At 31.1% G+C, this 16,248-nt stretch overlaps 1 protein-coding gene across 1 annotated transcript in view; it reads left to right on the top strand.

Moving 5' to 3' along the window:
• LOC119611491 (putative uncharacterized protein DDB_G0282133) overlaps nt 1-16,248 on the top strand; it is a gene marked incomplete at its 3' end in the record, with an annotated part of 104,865 nt that overhangs the window by 76,675 nt on the left and 11,942 nt on the right. The window contains exons 4-5 of the mRNA XM_037967082.1: nt 12,779-14,417; nt 14,845-14,865. Of these exons, the coding sequence (XP_037823010.1) occupies nt 12,793-14,417; nt 14,845-14,865 (1,646 nt within the window). The remainder of the gene's footprint in view (nt 1-12,778; nt 14,418-14,844; nt 14,866-16,248) is intronic.

The following is a 16,248-nucleotide window of genomic DNA, read 5'->3' on the forward strand; positions in this document are numbered from 1 at the left end:
TATAGTTTCGGAGTCGATTTAGCTATATCCGTCTGTCTGTCCCTGTGTATGTTAAAATCAGACCCCAGATATCTGCTAGATCCGAATATTCAATAATTCTATCAGACATACGGATATGAGCAAAAATTTGAGACTACCTCTGAAAATTTCATCAAAAATTTAGATTTTTCGTTCATGCACAGACGGAAATAATAAACAAAGAGCCCGGATTAAGTGAGAACATATAAAAGGGGCCTTTTTGGTACCTTTTCGTTCTACAGAAGGTACTTTTTGAATTTTCTATAATATTGAATTTTCTATAATAAGAAAAATGAAATTAAGTATATAGAGCCCGGATTAAGTGATAACACATAAAAGGGGACTTTTTGGTACCTTTTCGTTGTAGAAAATTTACTTTTTGAATTTTCGATAATATTGAACCTGAAAACATGAAATAAGCATGTACAGCCCCGGTTAAGTGAGAACACATAAAAGGTCCCCTTTAGGTACTTTTTCGTTCTACAAAAAGTACTTTTTGAATTTTCTATAATATTGAACCTAGAAACATGAAGTTAGTCATGTAGAGCCCGGGTTAAGTAAGAACCTATAAAAGGGAATTTTTTTGATACTTTTTCGTTCTTCAAAAGGTATTTTTTTAATTTTCTATAATATTGAACCTAGAAACACGAAATTAGTCATGCAGATCCCGGAGTATGTGAGAACCTATAAAAGGGGATTTTTTGATATTTTTTCGTTCTTTAAAATTTACTTCTTGAATTTTCTATAATATTAAATATTGGAGTAAGAGAGAACATAAAAAGGTGATTTTTTGTACTTTTTAGGTCTTCTAAATGTACTTTTAATAATATTGAATTGTGTACATTTAAGACAAATTTTGAAGGAGGCTTTTTATAGGGGCTAGGGTCAAATTAGGCCCTATAATTATAAAATTCATGAGGGTTATTAAGGCTAGTATAGAACTTGATTTTACAGCTTTTTATCGAGATAAGAGTATATTAAACATAATTATGAACTTAAGAGGCCTATTCGGCCGGTTCAGTTGTATGGGGGCTAGGTGAAATAATGGACCGATGTTAACTATTTTCAATAGGCTTCGGTACCATAGAAGATCATCTACCAAATTTCATTGAATTATCTCCAAAATTGCGGCCTGTAATTTGATTATAAGGTTTACAAGCCCTATTCGGGGGTTCAGTTGTATAGGGGCTAGGTGAAATAATGGACCAATTTTAACCATTTTGAATAAGTTTCGTTCCTGGAAGAATAGAAGATCATGTACCAAATTTCATTGAATTATCTTAAAAATTGCGACCTGTAGTTTGATTACAAGGTTTATATGGACGGTCGGACAGACAGAAAATTATTATAAGCCGATTGGTATACTTTAAGGTGGGTATAGGACCAATATTATTGTGCGTTACAAACATCAGCACAAACCCAATATACCCTCCCCACTAAAGTGGTTTAGGGTATAAATATTGATAATATAGAGTTTATATTACCAAGAATGTATAATCGCCTCATTCAACATTCAATAAGTTTTGGTTTAAATCCTTAGTCATACTTTGGCCTAAGGCATGAATATTTTTAAATTAATAAATAGTAATAGAAAATTTAAATAACATATTTAATTAAAACTTTTACCTAATATATTCTAAGGTAAAAAAAGTTTTTTTTTGTATATTGCATGCAATAGCAAAAGGTCAAAACTTGTTGAAATTTCCATAGATGCATGCGTGTGCATTAAATATTTTTAGCATTGTACAAACAATATACTAGAGAGTAAATTATCTTATACGTAACTAAGTGTTGCCGAGATAATTTTATAAATTTCCATTCGCTGTTTACAAAAAATCCATAAATTTTAGTATGTCCTCAAAATTGAAGCTCACCTGCGTGAAATTAAGGATACAAATGTGACTTAACAGATGATACTTTACTACTAAATAAAAATTGAAAAAATCGTTGCTTTTGGCAACACTGATCAAGTATAAAAAATACATACATTTTCATATACATAAATAATTTTTATTACAATTAACCTAAAGGCATTTTTTCAATGGTTGTACCTAAATGGACAATTTATGTAGTGGTTTGTAAACAGTTTGTAAAATATTTCATCATCCAAGACAAATCGATGGTGAGAGTATGTGAGACAGTATGAGTTGAACTATCACCATTGAGCCGCAAATTGACCATTTTGAGGTTGTTGAAATTGCCATAATATTGAAATGACTTACTTTAAACGTACATACATTATATCTATTATTGTGATCCAAATTCAATTTATATCAGTACTAAGAAACAAAAGTGAAAATATTTGCACTGCACTGGACCTAATTCTGACAATAACTGATATGCAATCTTCAGTACTTTTTCAATAATCCCAGACTATTGAAATTTACTAGAGATAATTCAAATAACATTCGCTTGCATAATATAATATCTAAATTGGTGAGCCTTCCTAATGAATGGAAATATGTAAAATATGAATTCATGAGTTTTCATCTGTTCAAATTTGCTTAAGGGCCTGTGATCATACATTTATAGTAGAACATATACATATGCTATTCGTGAGTAAATAAATATTTATGCAAATATAGCTTTAAGAAATGAATTCCTGTTAGTAAACACTTTTATTATATTCCTCACTATTACTTCACTTAAAAAAAAAAATCCAAAAAAAGTCCTATGATTTACCCAATTTTACACTTTTCACTAGGTTCATGTACTCCTAGTGGTCCCTCCGTCTGTCCGTCCGTCCGTCCATCCGTCCAAGTAAACCTTGTAATCAAACTACAGGTCGCAATATTGAAGATTATTCAATGAAATTTGGTACATGATCTTCTATTGTCACAGGGACGAAGTCTGTTGAAAATGTTCAACATCGGTCGATTATTTCACCTAGCCCCATACAACTGATCCCGCCGAATAGCTCTCTTAAGTTCATCATTATGTCTAATATACTCGTATCTCGACAAAAATCTGCAAAACCAAGTTCTATACTAGCCTTAATGACCCTCATGAATTTTATAATTATAGGGCCTCATTGGACCATAGCCCATATACAAAGACCCCTTCAAAATCTGATTTAAATGTCCACAATTTTATTCAACAATAAATGGCTTAAGTATATCTGAGGCAAGGTACAATTCAATTTAAATGCTTTATTATGAAAACTAAATGACATTTTATTTTTGTAACAGGTGTAGGGTATTATATGGTCGGCCTCGCCCAACTATAATTTCTTACTTGTTTTTAAATATTAAAATTTACACAATAATGTCAATTTATTTTCACAATAACGATTTAAATTATAAGATATGTATGTATGTATTTATTTAATTTAAAATGCTTAACAATTTCCATAAAGTAGAACAAATAAATATATAAATAAAAATATCGATTGGTGGAGAATTTTACCATTTCGAATATTATGGAAATTAGTTCTTCTTTTTGCAGGTGCTATTGTTTGAAACATTTACGAGTAGTTACTCTATGTTTTTTAGCCATCTGCTTTAAATTTCTTATAAATAGTTTATCAATACTCCTACTATATATTTGTACGTCATATAATTACATTGATTTTTATGCATCTACTTCTGCCTTCTATTTTTCTATAATTTATAAAAGTTAATACAGTAAGTATGTGTGTATGCTAGAGTGTCCCGTAAAATAAAGTTTTATATAAAACCTAAAAGTCCTAATGTAGTAATTAACACATTAATACGGGAAAATAAGAATTACTTATTCAGTAGTATATTACCGCAATTCAGTAATTTTCTAACGACAAAATTTTGTCGTTAAATAGTCAAATTCGTAGGTTAAAGATAATTGTCGTTAAGAGGTTATCTGAATTAATTTTACCAATATTTTTGTTTAACGAAAAATAATCGGCAAATAAGAAGTTCACGTTATTAGTTTAATTAATTTTCAGGCTAATAACACTATGCGATAAAAATAAATACCTGGGAATTGATACTATTTTTCTGAAAGGTAGATGTGAGTAGAACAAGAATCTATTTTTGAAATTTGCCAAACACCTCCAAAATCTTGAGATACGGATAAAAAACCGGGTTTTCGTACTTAAGCTCTTATATGTAAGTCAGTAACTTAGTTGAATTTCAATCGATTTTAAGTTTCTCAACGGATTTAAAAAAAGATGCTGGGACCATTATAATGACATATATGAGTTTTAAATAACCTGGATAAATATGTGTGTCTTCATCAAATTCTGAAAGATGCTTTATATAGGGGATAGGGTTAGATGAGGGCCGATCCTCATAAATTTTTTTAGAACTTATTTTTTTTAGAAGTTATTTATGCTGAATTTTATTTTTTTATATCTGTCTGTCTCTCTGTCTGTCCGTCCATGTAAACCTTGTAATCATACTAGAGGTAGCAATTTTGAAGATAATTCAATGAAATTTGGCACATGATCTTCTATTGTCCCAGGGACAAACAATTGAAAATGGTTAAGATCGGTCCATTATTTCACCTAGCCCCCATACAACTGAACCCCCGAATAGGGCTTGTAAACCTTGTAATCAAAATACAGGTCGCAATTTTGAAGATAATTCAATGAAATTTGGCACATGATCTTCTATGGTGCCGGAGACGAAGCCTATTGAAAATGGTTAATATTGGTCCATTATCTCACCCAGCCCCCATATAATTGAACCCCCGAATAGGGCTTTGTAAATCTTGTGATCAAACTACAGGTCGCAATTTTGAAGGTAATTCAATGAAATTTGGCACATGATCATTTATGGTGCTTATTGAAAATGGTTCACATCGGTCTATTATTTCACCTAGCCCCCATACAACTGAACCCGACGAAAAGGGCTTTTAAGTTCATAATTATGTTTAATATATTCGTATCTCGACAAAAAGCTGCAATACCAAGTTCTATACTAGCCTTGATGAGCCTCATGAATTTTATAATTATAGGGTCTCATTTGAATATAGCCCCTATTCAAAGCCCCCTTCAAAATCTGACTTAAATGTCCACAATTTTATTGAACAATAAATGGCACCTAGCTCCCATACAACAGAATTTCCCGAATAGAGCTTTTGAGCTAAAAATTATATTTACTAAGTTTTACACTTCAGAAAATAAGTTAAATATTCATAATTCTCTTAAAAAGGGTAATATATTTATACCCTACACCACTTTAGTGGGGAGATTATATTAGGTTTGTGCTGATGTTTGTAACGCACAATAATACGGGTCCAATACCGACCTTAAAGTATACCAATCGGGTTGGAATCATTTTCTGAGTTGATTAAGCTATGTCCGTCCGTCTGTCCATGTAAACCTTGTAATCAAACTATAGGTCGCAATTTTCAAGATAATTCAATGAAATTTAGCACATGAACTTTCATAGTACTAGAGACGAAGCCTATTCAAAATGGTTAATATCGGTCCATTATTTCACCTAGCCCCCATACAACTGAACCCAAGAATAGGGCTTTTAAATTCATTGTAATGTTTAATATACTCGTATCTCTACAAAAAGCTGCAAAACCAAGTTCTATACTAGCCTTGATGACCCTCATGAATTTTATAATTATAGGGCCTCATTTGACCCTAGCCCCTATACAAAGCCCCTACAAAATTTGACTTAAATGTCCACAATTTTATTCAACAATAAATGGCTTAAGTATATCTGAGACAAGGTACAATTCAACTTAAATGCTTTATTATGAACACTACATCATTTTATTTTTATAACTGGTGTAGAGTATTATATGGTCGGATTTGAGAAAAACCTGTTTCTACAGAAAATTCTCAAAAACACATGGGAAACTCTAAAGTACATTAATACTTAAAATCAAACTGCAAGTAAAATCTATTTGCAAATTGTTAAGTTTTCAATTTGTTGTAAAATATTTGGACAAGTTTATTTCTACTTTCTATACTTAATATGAGAGACTTTTTAAACTGACAATCTTCATATAAATATAATTAGCGCTATTATTGTTAGTCAAACATGGACAGGGCTTCGTCTTAAGATTTGAAATATTAAATTTACAACAAATTTTCTGTAAATACCGTTTACGATAAGCGAATTGTTAAAGGTCAAAGGGTTCATAAATAAAGTTTTATTTATAATTTTTTTTTTAAAAAGACTCTGCTACTTTCCTTCTCTATTTATAATCATGTAGTGCTTCCCTTTATTGAAATCATCAGACCATTAGTAGTGCGCCTAATGTTTCGATGTAGCGTTTAAAACAAAATTTTATAACATTTACTGGATATAGAGAAAGTACTAAATAAATTTCTTAAAGTATAATAAGGTAAAACTCATTCCTGCTTCCAAAACAAAATAATTTTATTGTTCATTCTAATAAGTGCTTGAAGAAGTTTTTGCAAATGGATATTTAAAATCTTATTCAAAGAGCAATTTGCATCATTATAAATTAAATGTCAAACATTATTTTTGTGACACTATTTTCCTAATTAACACTTTATATAAAAAATTAAGTAAAATATGTATTTAAACAAAAACATCCAATCATGTTTCATTAAACTTTATGTCACTAACTAAATTGTGAAAGAACTATGTACGTACCAAAAAATATAAAAATAATAATAATAAAAAATTAAATTAAATTATGTCAAGCTGACATTTTTTCAACTACTTACAACAAGCTGCAGGACATATTAAAAATTGTTATTATTGTAGCTACGCGAATTTATGAACAAGAAAAAAACACACAAAAAATATGTGTAAAAAAATAATATTAGAACGGCTGATGGCTGATGGCAACAAGAAAAATACATAAAGTATGTTTGTTTTTTTTTTTTTTTGGATTTAAAAAGTTGTTACTACGGTCAAATTAAAAGTTGAAAGATGACATTGCCACAGGGACATCAAACAGTTGTTACACGAACATTGTCAACACAATTGTACAATGTTGCTGGTAAATAATGTCTAATCGTAAAAACTTAACTAAACTTTTACAACACTAGTCAAAAATGTTTACCAATCAAGCAGATTACTACATGTATGAGAAGCAATGTTCCTTTCGAGTTTCCAATGAAAAAGTACAAGAGTTTGACTAAAAAAAAACAAATTGTGACAATTTTCTAATATCATGTAATTACGTTAAGTTCATAATTATCTATATGATTTTATTTGTACGTGCTAAACAAAAATTTTATTTTTTTTAACTTATAGTAAAAGTCCTTAAGGCAATATCACCACTGATTTACTAATCAATATGACGTACTTTTACAAATAACTAAACATTAGCTGCTTGAACGTACTAAAATTGCTAAAAACTGTTTAAAAATTCAAGGAGCTTTTGTCTAAACATTATTTTCCACCAATAATTATAGATTTCCTCGAGGATTTGTATCAATGATGAATTAAATTTCTTACCGTAGAGCAATTTCATGGGACTAGGTGACAGAATATACATATGACCTTAATACCCAAAAAGTGCGCCTCTACCTTAGATGCGAAATTGCTTCTTGCTAGTCTCTGATTGTCCTCCACCGCTATAATTTTCGTCTCAATATTAATAATTGATTTCACAGGCCAACAAAATTTGAAAAAAATCGAAACCCTGCTACTAAGTTATACTTTTCTAAAGGATTGAGCTGAATCTGATCTCTATCACATCTGGGATTTGAGATATCGTGTCCTGAAGTTTGTAAAAACGCTTTTTACCCCTTTTGAAGACATTATGAGGCCAGATTCGGATTCAGCGCTGCTTAATCCGTTAGAAAAGTATATTGTAGTCTCTGAGTTAAAAATTTTTATTGATCCATCAATCGTTATTATTTATAACAATTGATACAGACTCACTCTCATCTAAGACGATTAATTCATGTCGATCCATCTGTATGTGATTCAATAGGGCAAACTCTACTGAAACAAGTTGAAATCTATTTTTTCGCCTATTTTCCACATAACTGTACTCCTAAAACTTGATATATCGATAATCGTGAGATTAGCCTAGTCTTGCTATATAATAATAACCTATGATAGCTGAACAAATGTTCGATCATTTTCTTTTCATACTTATATCAAGTGACAACTTCTAAAGTATTGACTTAAGAAAGCTTCAATGTCATAGAATATAGACAATTCCCCATAAGTGAGAGCCTCATCAAGAACAGCGAACTTCAATCCCCACAAAGTCACCGAGTCTTAATTTACGCAGTATTTCAAGAGCAAAAATCAAAAAAAAATCATCTATGCAATATTATTATCAGACACTTGGGACCAAATTCTGGCATTTGAAAGCGATCGGTATATCTAATAAAATTCTTTTTAATTCTATGGAAGCTTCGATCGCTTTCAAATGTCAGAAATTGCTCTCAAGTGTCTTACCCTCGAGCAGTTATGGGATATATTTTCAAAATGTTGATACATATTTCACTCGCATTCCACTAAGCGATTAAAAAGCTCTTAAAGGAAAATATCTAATAGGACTAATATTGGTGCAAATTCCGATCATTCCGATAGGAAGATAAAAAATGGATCGCCTGACATCCAATTTTGTTTTTGTCATTCTGTTTGTAACACTTCGATATCTGGTTCCGATTTAGCCACGTCCGTACGTTCGTCCGTCTGTCTGCTGAAAACAGACCAAACGGGACGTGTTAGATAGCTGAATTTTTGTACAGATATTTTTAATTGATCGGTCCACAAATTCACCTAGCCCCCATATAAAGTCCTCTTCAGAAAATTACTATAATGCAGATAACTGGCTTAAAAAAGCATTTATACCAATGTCAAATTTTATGAGGTTCCCCCCTTATAACGCCCCCTCAAAAAATTAATTTAACTTTCATAACTTCCTTCAAACTGCCAGTAAAGCAAGAAAAATCGTCATAAACATGTTTTATCGGAACTTAAATCATTCTGTCAAATTTTAAAGGATCAGTCTATAATTGACCTTACCCCCATATAAGGTCCCCATCAGAGACTGACTATAACGCTCATAACTTGTTTCAAAATGTCAGCTTAGCAACGAAACTCTACATAAATAAGTTTTATGGGAACTAAAATGTTAATTTTGTACTTATAGGACCACTTTCCAAAATTCACTTGAAATATGTATGTAAATATGTATATGGCATATGATTTGATGGCGAATATAACACTCTTACTTGTTATAACCACCATCAAAAAAGATGGGGGCATATTGATTTTATCATTCCGTTTGTAACACATAGAAATATTGGCCATAGACCCATAAAAGTATATATATTCTTGTGCCTTATTAAATTCTAAGACGATCTAGCCATGTCCGTCCGTTTATCTGTCTATTGAAAGCACGATAGAGTCCGAAAGGAATGATCTAGAGCAGCGGTTCCCACCGGTTTTTACTTCGCGGACCCCTTGAGGAACTTATTTAATTTCGCGGACCTCCATACATATTTTGATATCTTATTGTTCTAAATAATTGTTCGTCCGAAAATTGACCTAGTCCATAAATCTCTAGGTCAAATAAATGTAGAGATGTCATATCTATAAAATATTCCCGATAGGTTTTTAATTGCATGGTTTTGAAGATAGAAAGACTTCTTTGTTGAAATGTTAACATGATGTTTAATTTTATGATCGTGAGATCTTTCATGTTCATTTTTCTTCAAGGTAACAAAAAGGTTTCTTTATCAAATATTGTCGGCATGTGCTTAAGGAGTCACGTTTCAAAAATTTATTGCGATTGCAGAGGGGTAAAGTGAGCTAAGTTTTCGGGAAAATAATATAAGAAAGTTGGACTTCATCCATGTTGTTGTGGAATGCATTATCCGCATAATATATGACATGAACACTTTTACTGCATGGTTTTGCCTACATATTTACGCGAAACGCTATGGATTTTCTGATGTTAATTTAATAATATTGGTCGATAAAATCAAGTTAAAATCTTTGTATCACGTCGGAAGGAAATATTTATATTTAAAATTAACTAAATTAACGTATTGAAGGTGCATAAAGAGTCAGCTCAGTTTTTGAAATATATAATTTTAGTCCTTACAAACAAGAACAATTTTGCTTACAATTTGACAAACTTAAATATGGTATAAGCTTGTCTTTGAATTATGAAATGTGATCTAACTTCATAGTCCGGAATACCAGTATCCCTTATTTAATTGTAAGACAGATCATTATCCGTCTGAAATAAAAAACATTGTTTCACTACATATACAGGAAATAAAAATTACATATCAGGCAATATCTTACTCTATATACAATATAGAGTAAGATATTGCCTGATACAATAAATTTGTAGGGCCTAGCTTCTTCCTGATAAACAACCGAAAAAATAAAATTCAAAAAGTTACCAAAAAATCTGGGATTATTACATAAAAGCAGAATATTGTTTGTCTTCGCGGACCCCCTAGGATTTTACTACGGACCACTAGGGGTCCACGGACCCCCATTTGGGAACCGTTGATCTAGAGGGTTGAAATTTTCCACAAATATTCTCTATAGGGTTTGTTTGGTATTGAAAACAGCTTTAACAAGCACATCTGAGCCAAAATTTCCCTACCAAATTTTATGAGGATCGGTCCATATGGTCTCCTTCAGAAAATGACTTTAACGATAATTACTGTCTTAAAAATACGAGTACAGCGGTGAAATTCGACACACATAAGCTCCATGCGATCTAAAATCTATCTGTCAAATTTTATGTGGATCGGTCCATGAGCGAAATCCTCTCTACCAAATTTTATGTGGATCGTTTCATAATTGACCCTACCCCCCTTCAGATAATTACTTTAAGGCTCATTGCTGGTTACGAGTTAAAATCTCTCTACCAAATTTGTTGAGGATCGGTCCATAATTTATCCTTCCCGCGTATAGGGTCCTCTTCAGAAAATTACTTTAGCGATCATTGTTGACTTAAAATTACGTGTACAGTTATGAAATTTGATATAAGAAACTTTTATAGGAACCGAATTTCATGCGGAAAGTGTAGGGAAGTCGAGAAGTAAACATATTTCATATAAACCAAAATCGGTCTAAAAAAATTTATAAACCATTTTATGAAAAACGGTCAATAATTAACCCTACCCCTCATATAAGATGCTCTTCAGTTAATTTGATGAGTAATGTTTATAGGGGAGCATTACTTTTACCGCATATCGTTCGATGGTGGGTATTTAAGATTCGGCGTAGCGGAATATAAACTCTTACTTGTTATATTTAAATTATTGTCAACGCTAAGTGGCGGCAAGAATTTACAACAAAATTTTAAGTTGTCAATTAAGAGACTTTCATGAATGTACTTAAAATGTTTGTTCTTAAAATCTCTGTTATGTAAAATTTTTAATTCCTACATATTATACCCATTATCTATCACTAAATTTCTAAACATACATTCTTATTGTAAGAAATATTCATGACATGGGTTTATTTACTGAAAAGCGAAACCATTTAATTGTTTAAATCCTTTGATGTGAAGAGAAAATATTTGTATATTATGATTGTGGGGCTGTCTGAGAATTTTTAAGATAACTCATTAAAGAATATTTAGATTACATATTTGTGGTTTTAAGCCTTTAAGCAATGTCCTAATTATACATACTACACAAAAAAATTGTAGTGGTTTAAATTAAATACTTGAAAAGAAACACAGAAAATTGTAATTTTTAGATTAAATAAACAACATAAAATTTTTCACCAAAATAATCTTATACTGACAGCTTGACATTTGAATTACATATGTATGTATTTATGAAAACATACATACAACTGTATCCATGTATGTAACAATTTGTATTTGTATTTTAATTGTTTAAAACTTTTTTTCCTTTTAATACGTTTTTTACATTTGAAAATTTCTATCTTTGTTTTAAAAAACGTATTATTATCCTTTAGCTCGTAGACATGAAAATTATTATGCAGCCTGCGTTTATGAGTATTTTTTTTAATATGTGTGCATGTATTTATGGAAATGTGTTTGTATGTATGCAAATATAAGCTAAAACATACATACATATAGATTTGAATTATTTATGACATTTATTTACATAAAGATTATCTCTTAACCAACATTGCAACGATATAAAATATTTAGGTTAAATATCGTTTGAACTAGCTCGCATTCATTTAGATAGACATGGACTTTTAGACGAATTAAATGCAATAAAATATTTATTTAGTTATTGAAGTTTATAAAAAGCATTTAAATAAATAAATAAAAATGCTTTAAAGAGTTTGTACAGAACGGTTAAAATAAAAATTGTTTATTTTTCATAATTGTGTACTATGATTTTTAAATAAATTCCGTAATGCCAAAGGCGAACTATTTAGTATTGAAATGAAATCAAAAGAAATTTGATTAGATGTGAAGTGGATTTGTAATTATAACCTGCACCTCTTAAGTGGTTTAAAACATGATAATGAATCGTACTTACAAAACAACTTACTTTTCAATGACTACTACTTATTGTCAGCATTACTTTTTAAGTACTCTACTAATAACTTAAATATAATTATATAAGTAAGGGAATTATTTTAGGTTTAAGGGGCTTAGGTTAGTATTCTGTGTGAGTATTTCTTTGTGCGTAAAACAAAACAACTTTTTAACTCTCTGTTTTAAAGTACTTATTTAAGTAGTTATTGATCAGTGACCGTGGTAGGGAATTTACATTCAATGTAATCACGTGTTAAGACCAATCTATCGACCTTATAATAAAAATAAATGCAAAAGGTTTATTAAATAATACAAATATCTGATTATTTATCTAATCATAATACATAATTCCAATACTAATCCACAAATATTTATACTTGTCTAATTATAGGCCACAACAATAACATGGGCTGTTCCTATGAAGCAGCCAAACATACAAATCGAATAAATGAAACATCAACAACAAAAACAATAGCCACAAGCTATAGAACAAAAAATTGTAACATCAAAACGGGAAAGCAACTCCTGCAACATAACACATACAGTAGTAGTAAATTGAATCAATACTTTACAAAGAATCACACTAACGAGGACTGCCAACTTGTACGAGTACAACAAAAACAACAACAAAAGCTACCAACTACTAATACTACAATAACAACTAAAGCCAATAAGACTTTTTCTTCAACTGCAACAGTTAGTAAAATTTACAACAATAGCAAAATTGAGGACTACAACAAGAACTGCAAGAAAGAAGAAAATAAAAACAAAAGTAACTTTTATAGTTTAGAAACGAAAGAATACATAAACCGGAGCAATTACAAAGTTCCGCAAGAAACGCTCAATTTCGAAAAAGCGGAAGACAACACTGTTCTAGGCCTACAAAAATCTTGCATCAATTGTTATCCTCTTGCCTGCCACAATAGATTTTGCTGTGAGCAGCAACAACCAGAACTAGCTGGCGACGAAATTGCAAATCATACAAGACAAAGTCCAAAGCCCTTAAATTATATCAACGCCAACAACTACAGCAAGAACAACAACAGTAGCAGCAACAAGAACTGCAACACTTGTTCCAGTAGAAGCAACTGTAGCAACAATAATTACTGCCGCTGTCATTTATCTTTTTTCTATCCAAAACACACAGAAAACACGTTACGCAATGGACAACAATGCGAAACACATTTGTGTAACTGCAACTGTGTTGCCACTCAAACCAATGACTTTGCCACATTTGCTAACACACGCAGTGCAACCGGCCATTGTTTGCAAAAGACAATTTCACATGCCAGAACCGCCTTAGCATCGAATGCCCTCGATTTAAAAAACAATTTAATGGAGGTGATGGCCAATTGTGCAACAGTGGCAGAGTCTTTGATGGGCATTAATACACTGTTTATAAAAAATTGCCTAAACGATGGCATCGTCAGCAACCGGGAGAGTAGCTGTAACAACGGCATCATCAATACAAACAGCAGCAGCAAGAACAACAACCATAATAAGTCTGAACCATATAGAGGCTATTGTCAGCGAAAGCATCATTTACTAAATAAATCCAATTACACCAACACCACCTCATCATCTTACACTATTTCTACAACTTCGCCCTCAACTACTACTAGTACTACTGGTACTAATTCCTCTTCTACTTCTATTTCCAATTCATGCTCCCTCCACGATGCCATTAGCTCAAACAGTCGATGTAATAACAATAACCATGATATGAATATGAACATTAACATGAATAACACTAGCAATACTAGTAGTAGTTGTAGCAATAACAACAATAGGAAAGGTTTTAATAAAACTTGCAGTAGCAGCAACAACAACCACAACTACAATTGTCAGGCATCTTCTTCTGCTCATACGGCTGCCTTCAATTATATTGGTCAAAATTATTATAGTTTTCTACGCAACACGATCAATTTCTATACCGCCTCCAGTGTTATTCTGGTTTTATGTTATTTGACATCAACCACATCCGCTGCAACCACCAAATCAGACACCACATCCGTAGATAAACATCCCATGTAAGTTGTTGTTGCACTTGTTTTTTTTTCTTCACACCTCGCATCTATCAATCACACTTGAGACTCGATCATTTTGCAAACCAATAATCGAATCTGAAAAACAAACATATTTACATAATTAATTAACCGCAACGTAAGATTTAATTACATATTAATTTTTTTAATATGTAATTTAATTTATTACTTTCAATTTATTTTAATAAAAGTTCAATTTCAAGCATGATTAATGTAACTTTCCTTCTAGTCTCCTTTTTGAATTTAGTTTATTCAAATCTCTTCCCGTTTATATTTATATATTTTTTTATCATTTTAAGAGCACTTTTAGCAATACAATTTAATGTTATATTAAGTTTAATTATTATTTTTTTTATCCATCCTACACTATTTAAAAATTGTATTTTTTTATATTTTTTTAAATCAATTTCAGTAAAGGCATCGATTGGTCGAAGTAAGTGCACACTCTTCAAATTATTTCTAAATTTTCAATCCATTTAATTTTAGTTTTTTTTTTGTGATTGGCTGTAAATTTAAATGCATGTCGTTTTATTTATTTCCTTTTATTCTTTGTTGTTTATTTTTCTTTTCCAAATACATTTTCAATTTAAGAGTGAAAGCAGACCGATGTTTTTCTAATGGTCATATTTGTACATAATATTTAAATCTTTTTCTGAAAATAATAAAAATGGAAAGTTCTGAATTTGTCATTCAAATATAAAATGAACTCTTTCTGTATATATAAACTTTGGTCATTATAAGCTGATCGTCTCGAAAATTTAGAATGTTTCAATTTTAGACCAACTTCACAAATTTTATTGCCCATTTGTATAAATTAATAGACTAGACTATAGACTAGACTATTAGACTAGACTATAGACTAGACTATAGACTAGACTATAGGACTAGACTAATAGACTAGACTATAGACTAGACTATAGACTAGACTATAGACTGACTATAGACTAGACTATAGACTAGACTATAGACTAGACATACTAGACTAGACTATAGACTAGATAGACTAGACTATAGACTAGACTATAGACTAGACTATAGACTAGACTATAGCCTAGACTATAGACTAGACTATAGACTAGACTATAGACCTAGACTATAGACTAGACTATAGACTAGACTATAGGACTAGACTGCATAGCAGACTAGACTAGACTATAGACTAGACTATAGACTAGACTATAGACTAGACTATAGACTAGACTATAGACTAGACTATAGACTAGACTATAGACTAGACTATAGACTAGACTATAGACTAGACTATAGACTAGACTATAGACTAGACTATAGACTAGACTATAGACTAGACTATAGACTAGACTATAGACTAGACTATAGACTAGACTATAGACTAGACTATAGACTAGACTATAGACTAGACTATAGACTAGACTATAGACTAGACTATAGACTAGACTATAGACTAGACTATAGACTAGACTATAGACTAGACTATAGACAAGACTATAGACTAGACTATAGACTAGACTATAGACTAGACTATAGACTAGACTATAGACTAGACTATAGACTAGACTATAGACTAGACTATAGACTAGACTATAGACTAGACTATAGACTAGACTATAGACTAGACTATAGACTAGACTATAGACTAGACTATAGACTAGACTATAGACTAGACTATAGACTAGACTATAGACTAGACTATAGACTAGACTATAGACTAGACTATAGACTAGACTATAGACTAGACTATAGACTAGACTATAGACTAGACTATAGACTAGACTATAGACTAGACTATAGACTAGACTATAGACTAGACTATAGACTAGACTATAGACTAGACTAT

Source organism: Lucilia sericata, unplaced genomic scaffold, assembly GCF_015586225.1.
Source record: "Lucilia sericata isolate MDLA Ls3-8-SP2 unplaced genomic scaffold, ASM1558622v1 Contig001464F_arrow, whole genome shotgun sequence".
NCBI classification, from domain to species: Eukaryota; Metazoa; Arthropoda; class Insecta; order Diptera; family Calliphoridae; genus Lucilia; species Lucilia sericata.